The 14,840-nt window shown below is 39.8% G+C and overlaps 1 protein-coding gene across 6 annotated transcripts in view; it reads left to right on the top strand.

The window, feature by feature from the left end:
- The window catches only part of LOC115153236 (receptor-type tyrosine-protein phosphatase epsilon), a 94,204-nt gene extending 79,664 nt beyond the window's left edge, over window positions 1-14,540 (top strand). For all 6 annotated transcript variants that reach the window (XM_029698464.1, XM_029698463.1, XM_029698465.1 and 3 more), the window contains 16 exons: window positions 626-762; window positions 944-1,034; window positions 1,188-1,264; window positions 1,396-1,432; window positions 1,611-1,708; window positions 2,240-2,359; window positions 2,869-3,032; window positions 7,581-7,716; window positions 7,808-7,957; window positions 8,085-8,178; window positions 8,424-8,500; window positions 8,592-8,726; window positions 10,514-10,639; window positions 10,893-11,044; window positions 13,429-13,564; window positions 13,771-14,540. In XM_029698464.1, the coding sequence (XP_029554324.1) occupies window positions 626-762; window positions 944-1,034; window positions 1,188-1,264; window positions 1,396-1,432; window positions 1,611-1,708; window positions 2,240-2,359; window positions 2,869-3,032; window positions 7,581-7,716; window positions 7,808-7,957; window positions 8,085-8,178; window positions 8,424-8,500; window positions 8,592-8,726; window positions 10,514-10,639; window positions 10,893-11,044; window positions 13,429-13,564; window positions 13,771-13,845 (1,805 nt within the window). In that variant the 3' untranslated portion in view covers window positions 13,846-14,540. The remainder of the gene's footprint in view (window positions 1-625; window positions 763-943; window positions 1,035-1,187; window positions 1,265-1,395; window positions 1,433-1,610; window positions 1,709-2,239; window positions 2,360-2,868; window positions 3,033-7,580; window positions 7,717-7,807; window positions 7,958-8,084; window positions 8,179-8,423; window positions 8,501-8,591; window positions 8,727-10,513; window positions 10,640-10,892; window positions 11,045-13,428; window positions 13,565-13,770) is intronic.
- The last annotated feature ends 300 nt before the right edge of the window (window positions 14,541-14,840 follow it).

Genomic DNA, 14,840 nt, shown 5'->3' with positions numbered 1-14,840 from the left:
ACTAGAAACGATTCGGTTGACCATTTTATGTGTGGATTAATTGGTGGCGTAGAGGACCTTGTGCATTTCAGGTAAAATAACAACTCAATGTTTATATCCTAGGACAAATTAGCTAGCAACAGCAAGCTAGCTAAATAGGACAAATTAGCTAGCAAGTGCAAGCTAATTACCTAGCTTTTCGACCTGTCTCCAAATTAATATAATTGGTTCAGAGTTTGTTTTGATATTTTAACCTGTCTGTCGTGATCGCGTTTGGTGTGGGGGGACAAAATACATTTATGCACGATGGCGCACGCACGCAGCCAATTTGGGTTCCGTGTGAGGGGGAGAGAGAGATGTTCTGTCCTTTAATGGTGAGGTGTGTTTTTGTAAGTTATAATGTAACGTTCACATGTAAAGTACAATGTTTAGCAAGTGTGAGTGAGAGTTGAAGACCCAGTCTGTTTTTATGAATCCCTGTAAGATGTCACCCTCCTTATGTTCACCTCATCACATTTGTTATTAGGTCATCTACTTTTTTCCCTTTAAAAAAGAAAAAGGCAGAACTATTATTTCAGTTATATCACAATTATTGTACTGAATGTAAAAACATTGACGTTTACATTTATTTTATTGTTTTACACAGGAGAGCAGACAGTGGTCCTCCTCCCACGATCCGCATCTTCATCCAAGCGTTACTTCCCCATCTCCCTGGACTCGCTAGAAGACCAGTTCCGGATACGCTCGGCAGACGACTGCAAGCTTTTCAGAGAGGAGTTCAATGTAGGTTCCTTTTCATACAACACATAGTAGTCACAGTAGTGTGATACCTTCATTTGTTAATGCTAATAATGTCACGTAGAGTTTATAGTTCTTTATGTTGTTACATATTATGCTGTATGTATGAGGGCTTCATTAATGGCTTCATAGTTTGACCCCCTGTGTTTGTTTTGTGTCTGTGTAGTCACTGCCCTGTGGCTACCAGCACAGCTTCTTTGAGGTGGCTAGCAGGGTGATCAACAGGGACAAGAACAGATATCCAAACATCCTACCATGTGAGTGATGGAATTGTTATGGGAATACATTTTGCAACCATAAAACCCACTTAAGAGAGAGAAAAATAAAATGATAACATGTAATGAAATCATTCTAAATAGGCTTACTTATTTTCCTAGTACAATTTAGTCTCTTTCTTCCATTTTCAACAGATGACCATTCCAGAGTGTTGCTAACTCAAATCGATGGTTATTCTTGTACGGACTACATAAATGCCTCATACATAGATGTGAGTTATATTTACTATGTATTTCGTTCCATCCTATTATGAATAACTTCAATGCATCCAGTGTTACTTCCTTTCTCATTACGGTCTAATCACTACTGTAACTTGCCAACACACATTTTCTTTTTCACCAGGGTTATAAAGAGAAGGACAAATTCATTGCAGCTCAAGGTAAATAAGCCATGTGCAACATTATTGTGCAAAATACTGTACTACTAGAGGATTCATTTTTTTTCAATTAACTCTTTTATGTGAGCATATGCTATTTTCCAGCACACTAGACCTACTGTATATCTACAGTGTGTCTTCTTATGTCTGTGGTAAGCATGTCACTCTCTCTTTTCCATAGGCCCAATGCACAACACTGTGGCAGACTTTTGGCGGATGGTTTGGGAACAGAAGACTGCTACTATAGTGATGCTCACTAACCTGAAAGAGAGAAAAGAGGTCTCTCACTTTGACTGCTCCCTTGTCTGCATATACAACCAGTAAAGAACGTCTTCAGATTTGCTAATGGGATCTCTTGTGGAATGATTTGACAGTTCAATATTCTTAGATGTTCTAAAGGGCCTTTGCTAGGCCCCTTCTTGTCTTCTCACACCTCAAGGTCATGGGTATAATTTATTTGACCCTTTCCTAACATTCCTAATCCATACAATGTGTCACCCCAAATAACTTGGCATCTGATATTGAACCTCAAGGGGCTGATCAATAAATAACAAAATAGAGGGTTTAGCGGCACTAAACAATTCGTTGATAAAGTCATCCCAAGGCTTGATTATAATTAGTCTGAGAGACTCATTAATGGTCTAGAATATCAGAGTGATTAACTTATTGACTGACAGACTATCACCTCTGTCAACTCTATCACCTGGTCAGTAATATTAATCCCCATAAAAGTCTCTGCCATTCACATTGGTGAAACTATTCAAATAGTTGCTTTTTGCTTTGCTGAATGTCCATTTCGCCTCTCTTCAGGACAAGTGTTACCAGTACTGGCCAGACCAAGGCTGTTGGATGTATGGGAACGTGAGGGTGGCAGCAGAGGACTTTACTGTACTGGTGGACTACACCATCCGCAAGTTCTGTGTACAATATGTAAGTGTCATTGTATGTGCCTACATGACAACCCTGCGCATGATCCCTCACTTAGAAAACATGATGCTGTGTGAGTCTGTGACCAGGTATTTAATATCAGGACTCAGGATAAGACCCAGATGCAGACAGTTCGAATCATAGATGTTTATTACTAAACAGGGTGCAGACAAACGACAGGTCAAGGGCAGGCAGAGGTCAGTAATCCAGGGCAGAGTCAGTAATGTACAGAATGGCAGGCAGGGTCAGGGCAGGTAGAATGGTCAAAACCGGAAGAACTAGAAAACAGGGACTAGAGAGAACAGGAGTACGGGAAAAACCACACTGGTAGGCTTGACGAGACAAGACGAACTGGCAACAGACAAACAGAAAACACAGGTATAAATGCACAGGGGAAAATGAGCGATACCTGAAGGGGGGTGGAGACAAGCACAAGACAGGTGAAATAGATCAGGGTGTGACAATTTGCAGTTTATTTTCTAAATGATTGATGTGTTTTCCTGTTGTAACAGCAGGGGAGTGACGGCCCCAGGGCCCCCTGCCTGGTCACCCAGCTCCACTTTACCAACTGGCCAGACTTTGGGGTGCCCTTCTCCCCCATCGGCATGCTCAAGTTCCTCAAGAAGGTGAAAACGGTCAACCCGTCCTATGCAGGACCCATCGTGGTGCACTGCAGGTACTGAACCAGGGGAGGAGACTGGGGATTGTAACTGGAAATTCATATCTACAGGCTGTACTAAATTAAGGCTATAGTGGTTAATATAAACTGTATGATATGTATAAATTAACAAGATTATAGTGTAAAATTGTTTACTAAAAAAGTATACCAATCATCTTTCCTTTATTTAGTACTGGTATGGCTGGAATTTCAATGCCTGTGTCATGTCATATGAAACTACCTTACCAAGGGGCATCATGAACGATCTAAGGGGGCAGGGGGGGTCAGTTGGAGAATCTGGTATTATTTAAACACCTGAAACAGCATTTTCCTGCAATCTAGAGCCATACTAATTATGCTTGATTCTATGTATATTTTTCTGCATATCTAAGCATACCTCTTGAGCTGTCTGTATCCTCCTGACTGGTGTTTCTTTTTTTAAAGAAACTAAATATGCTTCTCTGCATCTTTTTGATAAAATCTGGGTAAAAGATTGAAAGGAATGTGAGTCTTATACAGTACATTTAGATTTGCTTGCTTTTCTAAGGTCTACCAACCCTGTCAGCAGGCATGCCAGCTAAGATAGTTAGACAAGCTACTCTAACTTGATAGCCTGAAGTGGCTTCTTGGTAGCTAGTTATGCGGTTGGTGGATTGGGAAACTATCTGGGCTAGATAAAGCGAACTTCATAAAATTGCTGGTTGGCTAGTAATATTACTATATACAGTTGAAGTCGGAAGTTTACATACACCTTAGCCAAATACATTTAAACTCAGTTTTTCACAATTCCTGACATTTAATCCTACTAAAAATGCCCTGTTTTAGGTCAGTTAGGATCACCACTTTATTTTAAGAATATGAAATGTCAGAATAAAAGTAGAGAGAATGATTTATTTCAGCTTTTATTTCTTTCATCACATTCCCAGTGGGTCAGAAGTTTACATACACTCAGTTAGTATTTGGAAGCATTGCCTTTAAATTGTTTAACTTGGGTCAAACGTTTCGGGTAGCCTTCCACAAACTTCCCACATTAAGGTGGATGAATTTTGGCCCATTCCTCCTGACAGAGCTGGTGTAACTGAGTCAGGTTTGTTGGCCTCCTTGCTCGCACATAATTGTTTCACTTCTGCCCACAAATCTTCTATGGGATTGAAGTCAGGGCTTTGTGATGGACACTCCAATACCTTGACTTTGTTGTCCTTAAGCCATTTTGCCACAACTTTGGAAGTATGCTTTGGGTCATTGTCCATTTGGAAGACCCATTTGCGACCAAGCTTTAACTTCCTGACTGATGTCTTGATGTTGCTTCAATATATCTACATAATTTTCATTCCTCATATTGCCATCTATTTTGTGAAGTGCACCAGTCCCTCCTGCAGCAAAGCACCCCCACAACATGATGCTGCCACCCTGTGCTTCACAGTTGGGATGGTGTTCTTCGGCTTGCAAGCCTCCCCCTTTTTCCTCCAAACATAACGATGGTCATTATGGCCAAACAGTTCTATTTTTGTTTCATCAGACCAGAGGACATTTCTCCAAAAAGTACGATCTTTGTCCCCATGTGCAGTTGCAAACCGTAGTCTGGCTTTTTTATGGCGGTTTTGGAGCAGTGGCTTCTTCCTTGCTGAGCGGCCTTTCAGGTTATGTCGACATAGGTCTCGTTTTACTGTGAATATAGATACTTTTGTACTTGTTTTCTCCAGCATCTTCACAAGGTCCTTTGCTGTTGTTCTGGGATTGATTTGCACTTTTCGCACCAAAGTACGTTCATCTCTAGGAGACAGAAGGGGTCTCCTTCCTGAGTGGTATGATGGCTGTGTGGTCCCATGGTGTTTATACTTGCATACTATTGTTTGTACAGATGAACATGGTACCTTCATGTGTTTGGAAATTGCTCCCAAGGATGAACCAGACTGAGGTCTGAGGTCTTGGCTGATTTCTTTAGATTTTCTCATGATGTCAAGCAAAGAGGCACTGAGTTTGAAGGTAGGCCTTGAAATACATCCACAGGTACACCTCCAATTGACTCAAATGATGTCAATAAGCCTATCAGAAGCTTCTAATGCCATGACTTCATTGTCTGGATTTTTCCAAGCTGTTTAAAGGCACAGTCAACTTAGTGTATGTAAACTTCTGACCCACTGGAATTGTGATACAGTGAATTATAAGTGAAATCATCTGTCTTTAAACAATTGTTGGAAAAATTACTTGTGTCATGCACAAAGTAGTGTCATCACCGACTTGCCAAAACTATAGTTTGTTAACATGAAAATTGTGGAGTGGTTGAAAAACGAGTTTTAATGACTCCAACCTTAGTTTATGTAAACTTCTGTCTTCAAGTGTGTGTGTGTGTGTGTGTGTATATATATGTATATATTTATGTGTATATATATATGTATATATTTATGTGTATATATATATATGTGTGTGTATGTGTATGTGTATATATTTATGTATATATATATATATATATATATATATATATATATATATATGCTAAATCTAAAAGTATACATGACCAAAAATATGTTGACACCACTTTAAATTAGTGGATTCTGCTATTTCAGCCACACTCGTTGCTGACGGGTGTATAAAATCTAGCACGCCGCCATACAAACATTGGACGTAGAATGGTCCGTACTGAAGAGCTCAGTGACTTTCAACGTTGCACCGTCATAGGATGCTACCTTTCCAACAAATCAGTTCGTGAAATTTCTGCCCTGCTACAGCTGCCCCGGTCAACTGTAAGTGCTGTTATTGTGAAGTGGAAATGTCTAGGCGCAACAATGGCTCAGCCATGGAGTGTTAGGCCACACAAGCTCACAGAACGGTACCGCTGAGTGCTGAAGCGCGCAGGATGAGCCTGCAGGAAGTGTACCACATGAAGGAGGAGGATGTCTTCCCTGTAATGAATCCGACCATCACCCCTGGTGAGACAAAACCACGACTCGTCAGTGAAGAGCACTTTTTGCCAGTCCTGTCTGGTCCAGCGACGGGGGGTTTGTGCCCATAGGCGACGTTGTTGCCGCTGATGTCTGGTGAGGACCTGCCTTACAACAGGCCAACAAGCCCTCAGTCCAGCCTCTCTCAGCCTATTGCGGACAGTCTGAGCACTGATGGAGGGATTGTGCTTTCCTGGTGTAACTCGGACAGTTGTTGTTGCCATCCTGTACCTGTCCGGCAGGTGTAATTTTCAGATGTACCGATCCTGTGCAGGTGTTGTTACATGTGGTCTGCCACTGCGAAAACGATCAAATCAAATTTATTTATATAGCCCTTCTTACATCAGCTGATATCTCAAAGTGCTGTACAGAAACCCAGCCTAAAACCCCAAACAGCAAGCAATGCAGGTGTAGAAGCACGGTGGCTAGGAAAAACTCCCTAGTTTTTCAGCTGTCTCCCAGTACTGCTGTCTTGGGCGTCTCACAGTACGGACATTGCAATTTATTGCCCTGGCCACATCTGCAGTCCTCATGCCTCCTTGAAGCATGTCTAAGGCTCGTTCACGCAGATGAGCAGGGACCCTGGGCATCTTTCTTCTGGTGTATTTCAGAGTCAGTAGAAAGGCCTCTTTGGTGTCCTAAGTTTTCATAACTGTGACCTTAATTGCCTACTGTCTGTACGCTGTTAGTGTCTTAACGACCGTTCCACGGGTGCATGTTCATTAATTGTTTATGGTTCATTGATCAAGCATGGGAAACAGTGTTTAAACCCTTTACAAGGAAGATCTGTGAAGTTATTTGGACTTTTACGAATTATATTTGAAAGATTTTCTACTTTGTAGAATAATAGTGAAGACTTAAACTATGAAATAACACATATGGAATAATGTAGTAACCAAAAAAGTGTTAAACATATTAAAATGTGTTAATATTTGAGATTCTTCGAAGTAGCCACCCTTTGCCTTGATGACAGTTTTGCACACTCTTGGCATTCTCTCAACCAGCTTCATGAGGAATGCTTTTCCAACAACATTGAAGGAGTTTGCACATATGCTGAGCACTTGTTGGCTGCTTTTCCTTCACTCTGCTGTCCAACTCATCCCAAGCCATCTCAATTGGGTTGAAAATAGTGAAAAATTCTTGAATGAGTAGGTGTGTCCAAAATTTGGACTGGTACTTTATACATAAGTATTTTTTTTAAACAGGACAAATCTGAGGGGGCACCTTCCCCCTATGGGCATGTTGCCTCTGACTATACCACTGAAGTCAGACACTTGCAGGAACACCTGTTGAAGCAGGTGAAGCACTGGGGCTTTGCTTCCTGAATGGGCCTCATTGATTGGTTTCCATCACCCTAAGCTGATATCCCAGACTGCTGTCTGTGTGACTGGCCCTTCAAACACTGTGGATGTTGTTGGCTTGTAGACATGTGGCTTTTTAGAATATTTCTTATGGACATGTTGCAATTTAGCACATTTTAGGCCATACCACAATCAAGATTCCTGTTGCAAACTGAGCCACAGAAATACAGTGCATTAGCGTTCAATTGAATCATCTAACTTACCTCAGAGTTCTATGACAATGTAGGGGTCACTATTCTGTCCTGTCTCTTGTCTTTCCTCAGTGCTGGCGTAGGAAGGACTGGAACGTTTATCGTCATAGACGCCATGATTGACATGATGCATGTAGAGCGGAGGCTGGATGTCTTTGGGTTTGTGACCAGAATACGGGAGCAGCGCTCTCAACTCGTCCAGACTGATGTAAGTGTTTCCTGACATTTCAATATATTCCTGCAGTACAAACAAGCAAAGATGCCTCTTTCACCCATCTCTCACTCTGTCTGTATTTCAGATGCAGTACTCATTCATCTATCAGGCTCTGTTGGAGTATTATCTATATGGTGACACAGAGCTGGATGTGTCCTCTCTGGAAGGCCACCTGCAGAAGCTCCACAATACCAGAGCACCCCTCGAAAGGCTGGGCCTAGAAGAAGAGTTCAGGGTAAGGGCCAGTCAAACACTTATTGTATATCTGCTTTCCTAAATTGTCTCACATTTATAGCCACATTCAAATGAGGGTAGCCATCTCTCTTAAGTAGTCCTAATTTCACTCCATATCCTCTCCTCAGAAACTAACCAACGTACGCATAATGAAGGAGAACATGAGGACCGGAAACCTTCCTGCCAACATGAAGAAGAACCGTGTGCTTCAGATCATTCCATGTAAGGAATACTCTGACACTCTTAACTGGTCCATAATACATTACAATGCTACCACCATCAAACTTAGTGCTGTATTGATGCTTGATATGAATTCATTTTAGGCCTAAAAACTTTGCCAAGTTACCCCTTTGAAGTAGTCTTAGTTTTTGGAATTAATATACTGTAGTAAAATGACACAAATGACACAAGTAGTTGAACTATTGTTGGAAATAAATGAAGTTGTTAAGGTTTTTGCTTTACCACAGATGACTTCAACCGGGTTATATTGTCAATGAAAAGGGGGCAAGAGTTCACGGACTACATCAATGCATCATTTATTGATGTAAGTATTTAGAAGCACATTTAACTTTCTCCAGAGCCATTTACGTCTTTACGTATATGATGCCCTGAACAGTATGGGTTTTCTTTTCCAGGGCTACAGACAGAAGGACTACTTCATCGCTACCCAAGGTCCTCTGTCCCACACGGTGGAGGACTTCTGGAGGATGCTGTGGGAGTACAGGTGTCACTCTATTGTCATGCTCACTGAACTCAAGGAGAGGGAACAGGTACGGACCCCACTGTGGCAAGAGCTAACTACAGCCTGATCAGTAAATAACAGCTGTTATTTTAGCAACAGTCATCAAAATTGTTAAAAGGTTTAAAATACAATTCTGATGAATGCTGCAGTTGGACAATGGATGAAGAACCTCTGAACTCTTTGCGTTTTCAAAATCCATCTTATATTAATGGAATTATAGCACATGACACATTGTACTGGCACAGACAAATAATGAATGGAGTTCAGGTATTTTGGTGGGAATTCAGGAATTCAACTCATTGTAAATTGTCACTTTTTTTTCTAATATACATTTTCTTAGCATATCAGGTATTTATAAAATGAATTATATGTGCCTCATTTGCATATACTGTATATACTGGGTGTATTTGCATACATTATATAACGGCTGCAACCACCAAAGACTTCCCCTGTTTAGGCCTAACGCAGTGCTAACCTGCGCTGTCTATACTGCCTTATTAATTATGAATTACTGTTGTCACATTCCCTTGCATAATTTAATAAGTGTGTAGAGAAGGATACCCACGCGATTTAAAAACAAAATGCTTGGCTGTAGATTACACCTATCTATGCATACTTTACATCAGGGATCTCCAACATGTCGATTTGATTTAAGAATTAACATGGACTCAGAACATCCAATTTTGTTGTTTCTCTATGAACAATTGTACTTTTAAGAGTAATTTGGGAAAATATATTTAAAAATTATTTTATAGGGCCCCCCCTTACAGTTGTTTATAAAATATAGTGCACTACTTTCTTTTGTGCGTTAAGGACCTGGGGAAGAGTTGAAGGGGAGAGGAGAAGAGAATAATGTGCCTATTTAAAAGCTATAATATATATTTTTTAAATTGTAGCATATCTATATATTTTTTGAAGTAGCTCTCATGCTAGAAAAGGTTGGAGACCCCTGATTTACATTTTTTGAGAGATCAGTATCACCATAATCCGAGTGTTCGTATTCGGTAATTGCTTTAATTTCAGTGCATCTAATTTGTAAAAATGTAAACTTTATTAAATGTTTACTTTTTCATTTGCACAAAAAATCAACACCAATAGATGCAACGGAAAACTATTGTATTCCAATGAGCCCATTTCAGCCATAACTAGAATGTGTTTAACGGGTCATTTCAAATGTTTCCGAGGTCTTAACGTTAGTGGGGGGAAAAAATGGCACAAGCAATAGTGGGAAAGAGCCAACAGTATAAAATTAAAGCAATCAATCCAACGAGATTTAAGTGACAAGTCGATTTTGCACCCCTCAAGTACAGGAAATAGAGATCCTCAGGTGGGCTGGGCATACGCGTTGCTAGTTAGCTGCCTCTAATAGTGATATACAACATATTTATTTATCTTAGTATTTTTTAGGGGGTTAAAATGTTCTATAGTCTTGAGCTTCTACAGAAATATCCATGTGGAATTGCCTTACATCAGGGGTGTCAAATACATTTTGCCCCGTGGGACCACTTCAGTGGTCTGGAAGTCCGCTCAAACATTCCTTGTCGTCAAAATTATCAAAGATATTTCTATCCATCGTGTTTCTGTATTTTCAATGTGCCCTGACTGTATAGCTTTAATTTCGGGAATTTATATTAAGCTGAACAGAGAGACTATAAATGTAGGTCCATTGTCATTATATTTTATTTTCAACCATTATAATTTCTACACAGTTTTGATTTGTTATTAGTAATTTCAATGTAGATGTAGGTTGTTTTTCCCACCTGTGGGCTTTATGTTTGACACCCCTGCCTGACATTTATCTGTCACTTTCCCCAGGACAAATGTTTCCAGTACTGGCCAGCAGAGGGCACTGCGACATTTGGAGACTACACTTTGGAGCTGAAGGGAGATGCCCTATGTGACACTTTCACTCTGAAGGACATGGTGCTCACATATGGACCAGTGAGTTTCCTTTACATAAACAAGCATTTACGCTAGCTACCCGATATGGATGTATTTTAAATATATTCTTTGTGATCTTTATTTTTGTCCTTGAGGATCACTGGGTTTGGTCCTCTAATCAATGGCATTCTGTTATCTAAATGTGTGTCTTATCTTGAAGTGAATTAGGTTAAGTTCATGTTAGGTTTATTTTTATTGTTACCAGGTATACGAATGTATGTAATGATGAATCACATATGTTTCCCATCACCAGGAAAAACAGTCAAGGCACGTCCGACACTTTCATTTCCACGGCTGGCCTGAGATCGGAATACCGGCAGAGGGCAAGGGAATGATCAACATCATTGCTTCAGTGCAGAGACAGCAACAACAGTCTGGAAACCACCCTATCATAGTACATTGCAGGTAAGGTACATGTACTGTAAACACACACCAAATCTGGTAGCCCAAAACACTCATTACTATTGCCCTTTTAATTCTGTAGAGCGTAAGCCGTTGAGGGGGGTGGGGATTTGGGGGGTGCAAAGCTGACAAAAAATTCAGATGGTTATACTATGGATCATTTAGCTATTGGATTTTGAATTTTAGGACCCCTTTAGTTATAAAAAAAATATCCCAATATTATTTGATAAAATTTTGATTTTGGCCTTTACTAGTAAAGCCCATAGAAACGCATTGAATAACACATTCATAAATAGCAAAAAGGACAGTCAAAACATAAATAATAAAAAACAAGGTTTTAAAGTATCTGTCCTACAGTATATCTAGGAGATGTAAAAAAAACTCAGGAAATATATGTATATATTTTTTTGCACATATTTAACCCCTTTTTGGGGTAGGCACAAAACTACCATCATGAATGTTGTTTAAAACCGGTACAGATTACCTTCAGGGGTCGTAGAGCATAGAGTGGTCATAATAGTTTGTAGGTCAAACCGTTTGGATGTTACAGACGTTTTTGTGCTAACTCTACTACCTTTCACCACAGATGTGGAAGTGCACTGGCAGATGCGGTGGATTGAGACGCATCCAATGCAAAAAAAAAACCCAGATATATCTCTAGCTTAAACTGACAGATTTTGATGGGGATATATATATATTTTTAAGTAACTTCAATTTTTTTGTTATGTACTGCGTCAATCGAATCTAGGGGGCTCAAAACACATTAGGAGCATACCAAACACAAAATTATGTTTTAAAGAATATAGATTACTTTTTTTCCATTTTGGTCATGTCAGTTTCAATAAATGGTACATTTAGCCTTTGTAGACTGTTCTACTGGCCAACTCTTTATAACTACTTGTGTGAAAGACTGCTGTGAAAGCTCTGATCAGAACATACGTAGCTCCAGGTGAAGTACTTATCATGCAGCACGGCCCACTGGGATTGATCCAATCCACTGATTCACAGTCAATTAAAACCTCTCAAAGTGAAATCATATACGACTCGCACTTTGATTAATCTGATAGAATGAGCTAACGACAGGAAATGGTGTCATCACTCTCTCGTATTCCTTCATCAGGGCCTGTCTAAAGAGGGGCTTTTTAAAGCTTTTTCTCATCTGTTGAGAGTGGGTGCTTGCCCATTACAATCGCCCTCTCTCCTCTCTCGCTCTCACCGGCATTGTAAGCACTGACTCAATCCAAAGAGAGTGAGAGATAGCAGATGTATTAGTGCTACCGTTTGGATTAGTGTCTCTTTAAGGGAGGCTGATTATTAGTACTATTAGTCAAAGGTCACCTTTTCTCCAACTAATTGTTTTCAATACAAATGGTAAAGGACGCTGTAAGCTGTTGGGTTTGCAGTATAGCCCTATGGCTAGGGAAATGGGAGACTAAGAAGGTGTAGATCTAGGAGCTCTACTGTTAGAGATATCTCTTATCAACCTCTAACAAGATACTTTTGTATATATGGTGTATGTGGACACCTCTTTAAATTTGTGGATTTGGCTATTGCAACCACACCCGTTGCTGACAGGTATATAAAATCAAGCATCCCGCCATGCAATCTCCATAGACAAACATTGGCAGCAGAATGGCTTTACTGAAGAGCTCAGTGACTTTCAACGTGGCACCGTCATAGGATGCCACCTTTCCAACTGTAAAGTTTGGTGGAGGAGGAATAATGGTCTGGGGCTGTTTTTCATGGTTCGGACTTGGCCCCTTAGGCCTTGGCAACAGTTTGGGGAAGGCCCTTTCCTGTTTCAGCATGACATTGTCCCCATGCACAAAGCGAGGTCCATGCAAAAATGGTTTGTCGATCGGTGTGGAAGAACTTGAATGATCCTGCAATGAGCCCTGACCTCAACCCCATGGAACACCTTTGAGTTGTATTGGAACTCCGACTGCGAGCCAGGTTTAATCGCCCAACATCAGTGCCCGACCTCACTAATGCTCTTGTGGCTGAACGGGAAGCAAGTCCCCGCAGCAATGTTCCAACATCTAGTGGAAAGCCTTCCCAGAAGAGTTGAGACTGTTATAGCAGCAAAGGAGCGACCAATTCCATATTAATGTGCATGATTTTGGAATGAGATCTTCGACGAAGAGGTGTCCACATACTATTAGTCATGTAGTGTAACTTACCTGAATGTTGTGAAATCAGTGCATTGCTTTGGCGCTCAATGCAGCCCAAACGGCATGACAGTGAACTGGTAGAACCCTGTGGGTGTATGTAATGTAGTATACTCCTTTGATTCACATTCAGTTCTAAGCACATCATTTCAATACGCTCTAATGGTAGTTAGTCGATGCTGTAAATGATGATGATTTTGTCCTGGGTTTATTTCTCAGTGCTGGTGCGGGTCGGACTGGGACATTCATCGCCCTGAGTAATATTCTGGAGCGGGTGAAAGCCGAGGGCCTACTGGACGTGTTTCAGACAGTCAAGAGCTTACGCATGAAGAGACCGCACATGGTTCAGACTGTGGTAGGTATTACATATCGTAGCATCAACACATTGTTTGCCATGTTTGGATACAATTTCTATCATAGAGATTTAATGCATGATGGTAGCCTAAATTAATTAAAAGATACAGTATAAAGATTACATACATTCAAATGATCTTCAAAAGAATGACAATGATGTATTTCAGTGATTTATGTTTGTGTTGTGTGTTTTGTTTGTTGTTTCAGGAACAATATGACTTCTGCTACAGAGTGGTTCAAGATTTTGTTGATATTTTCTCAGACTATGCCAATTTCAAATGACAATATCTGCTACATATACCCATGTATTTTTCCACCAGGCATATACCATTTTGTTAGATCGCTCTATTAATCTCTTTTTATGCTTTGCACTTAAACACAGTACTTAAACTTATTGTACCATATTGTAATATATTTGTTTGTGTCTCTGTCTGTTTTTTTGTTTGCTCGTTCAAAACAGCCCAAAAGAAAATGGAATATTATGTCTATTTAGTCATGAACTTTTCTACTAGCTTTGTGTCCTCAGTATTTGGATGTCAAACGTTTTGAATTGAAAACCTAACACCAGTCGATCAAAAACGGGAATGAAGGGTTTATTATGTTAACATTATGTATATACACTGAGTGTATAAAACATTAAGGACAGCTTCCTGATATTGAGTTGCACCTGGTCAGTCTGTCATGGAAAGAACAGGTGTCCTTAATGTTTTGTACACTCAGTGTACATTTAATTAATTTATGCATATCATCTTTATCTATTTATATAATGTAGAATTTAATGTACATTTTGAGTATGTTAAAAACATTACCACGAGATTGCCTTTCGTTGCCTGTGGTCTGTACCATAGCTATGGCACATACTGTGGAAGTCCACAGATTGGACAAAAGAACTGCTGTTGTAAAGATACACAACCTGCCATAAGAGTTTGTCATTGTTTTACTGACCTTACAAGTGACTTAAAGTGCCATTTAATATTTGCTGCGTATGATGTTTTTTTTATATGAACAGTATTGGGTTTTTTTCTTTATTTGTGCTATTTTCTACATTGTAGAATAATAGTGAAGACATCAAAACTATGAATAAACACATATGGAATCATGTAGTAACCAAAAAAAGTGTTAATCAAATCAAAATATGTTTGAGATTCTACAGCCACCCTTTGCCTTGATGACAACTTTGCACACTCTTGTAAATATAAAATATATTTTGATTGATATGACACTTTTTTTGTTACTACATGATTCCATATGTGTCATTTCATAGTTTTGATGTCTTC

This window comes from Salmo trutta, chromosome 18 (genome assembly GCF_901001165.1).
Source record: "Salmo trutta chromosome 18, fSalTru1.1, whole genome shotgun sequence".
NCBI lineage: Eukaryota > Metazoa > Chordata > Actinopteri > Salmoniformes > Salmonidae > Salmo > Salmo trutta.
The sequence above is the reverse complement of the archived record's forward strand: the minus strand, read 5'-3'. Positions and strand labels throughout refer to the sequence as shown.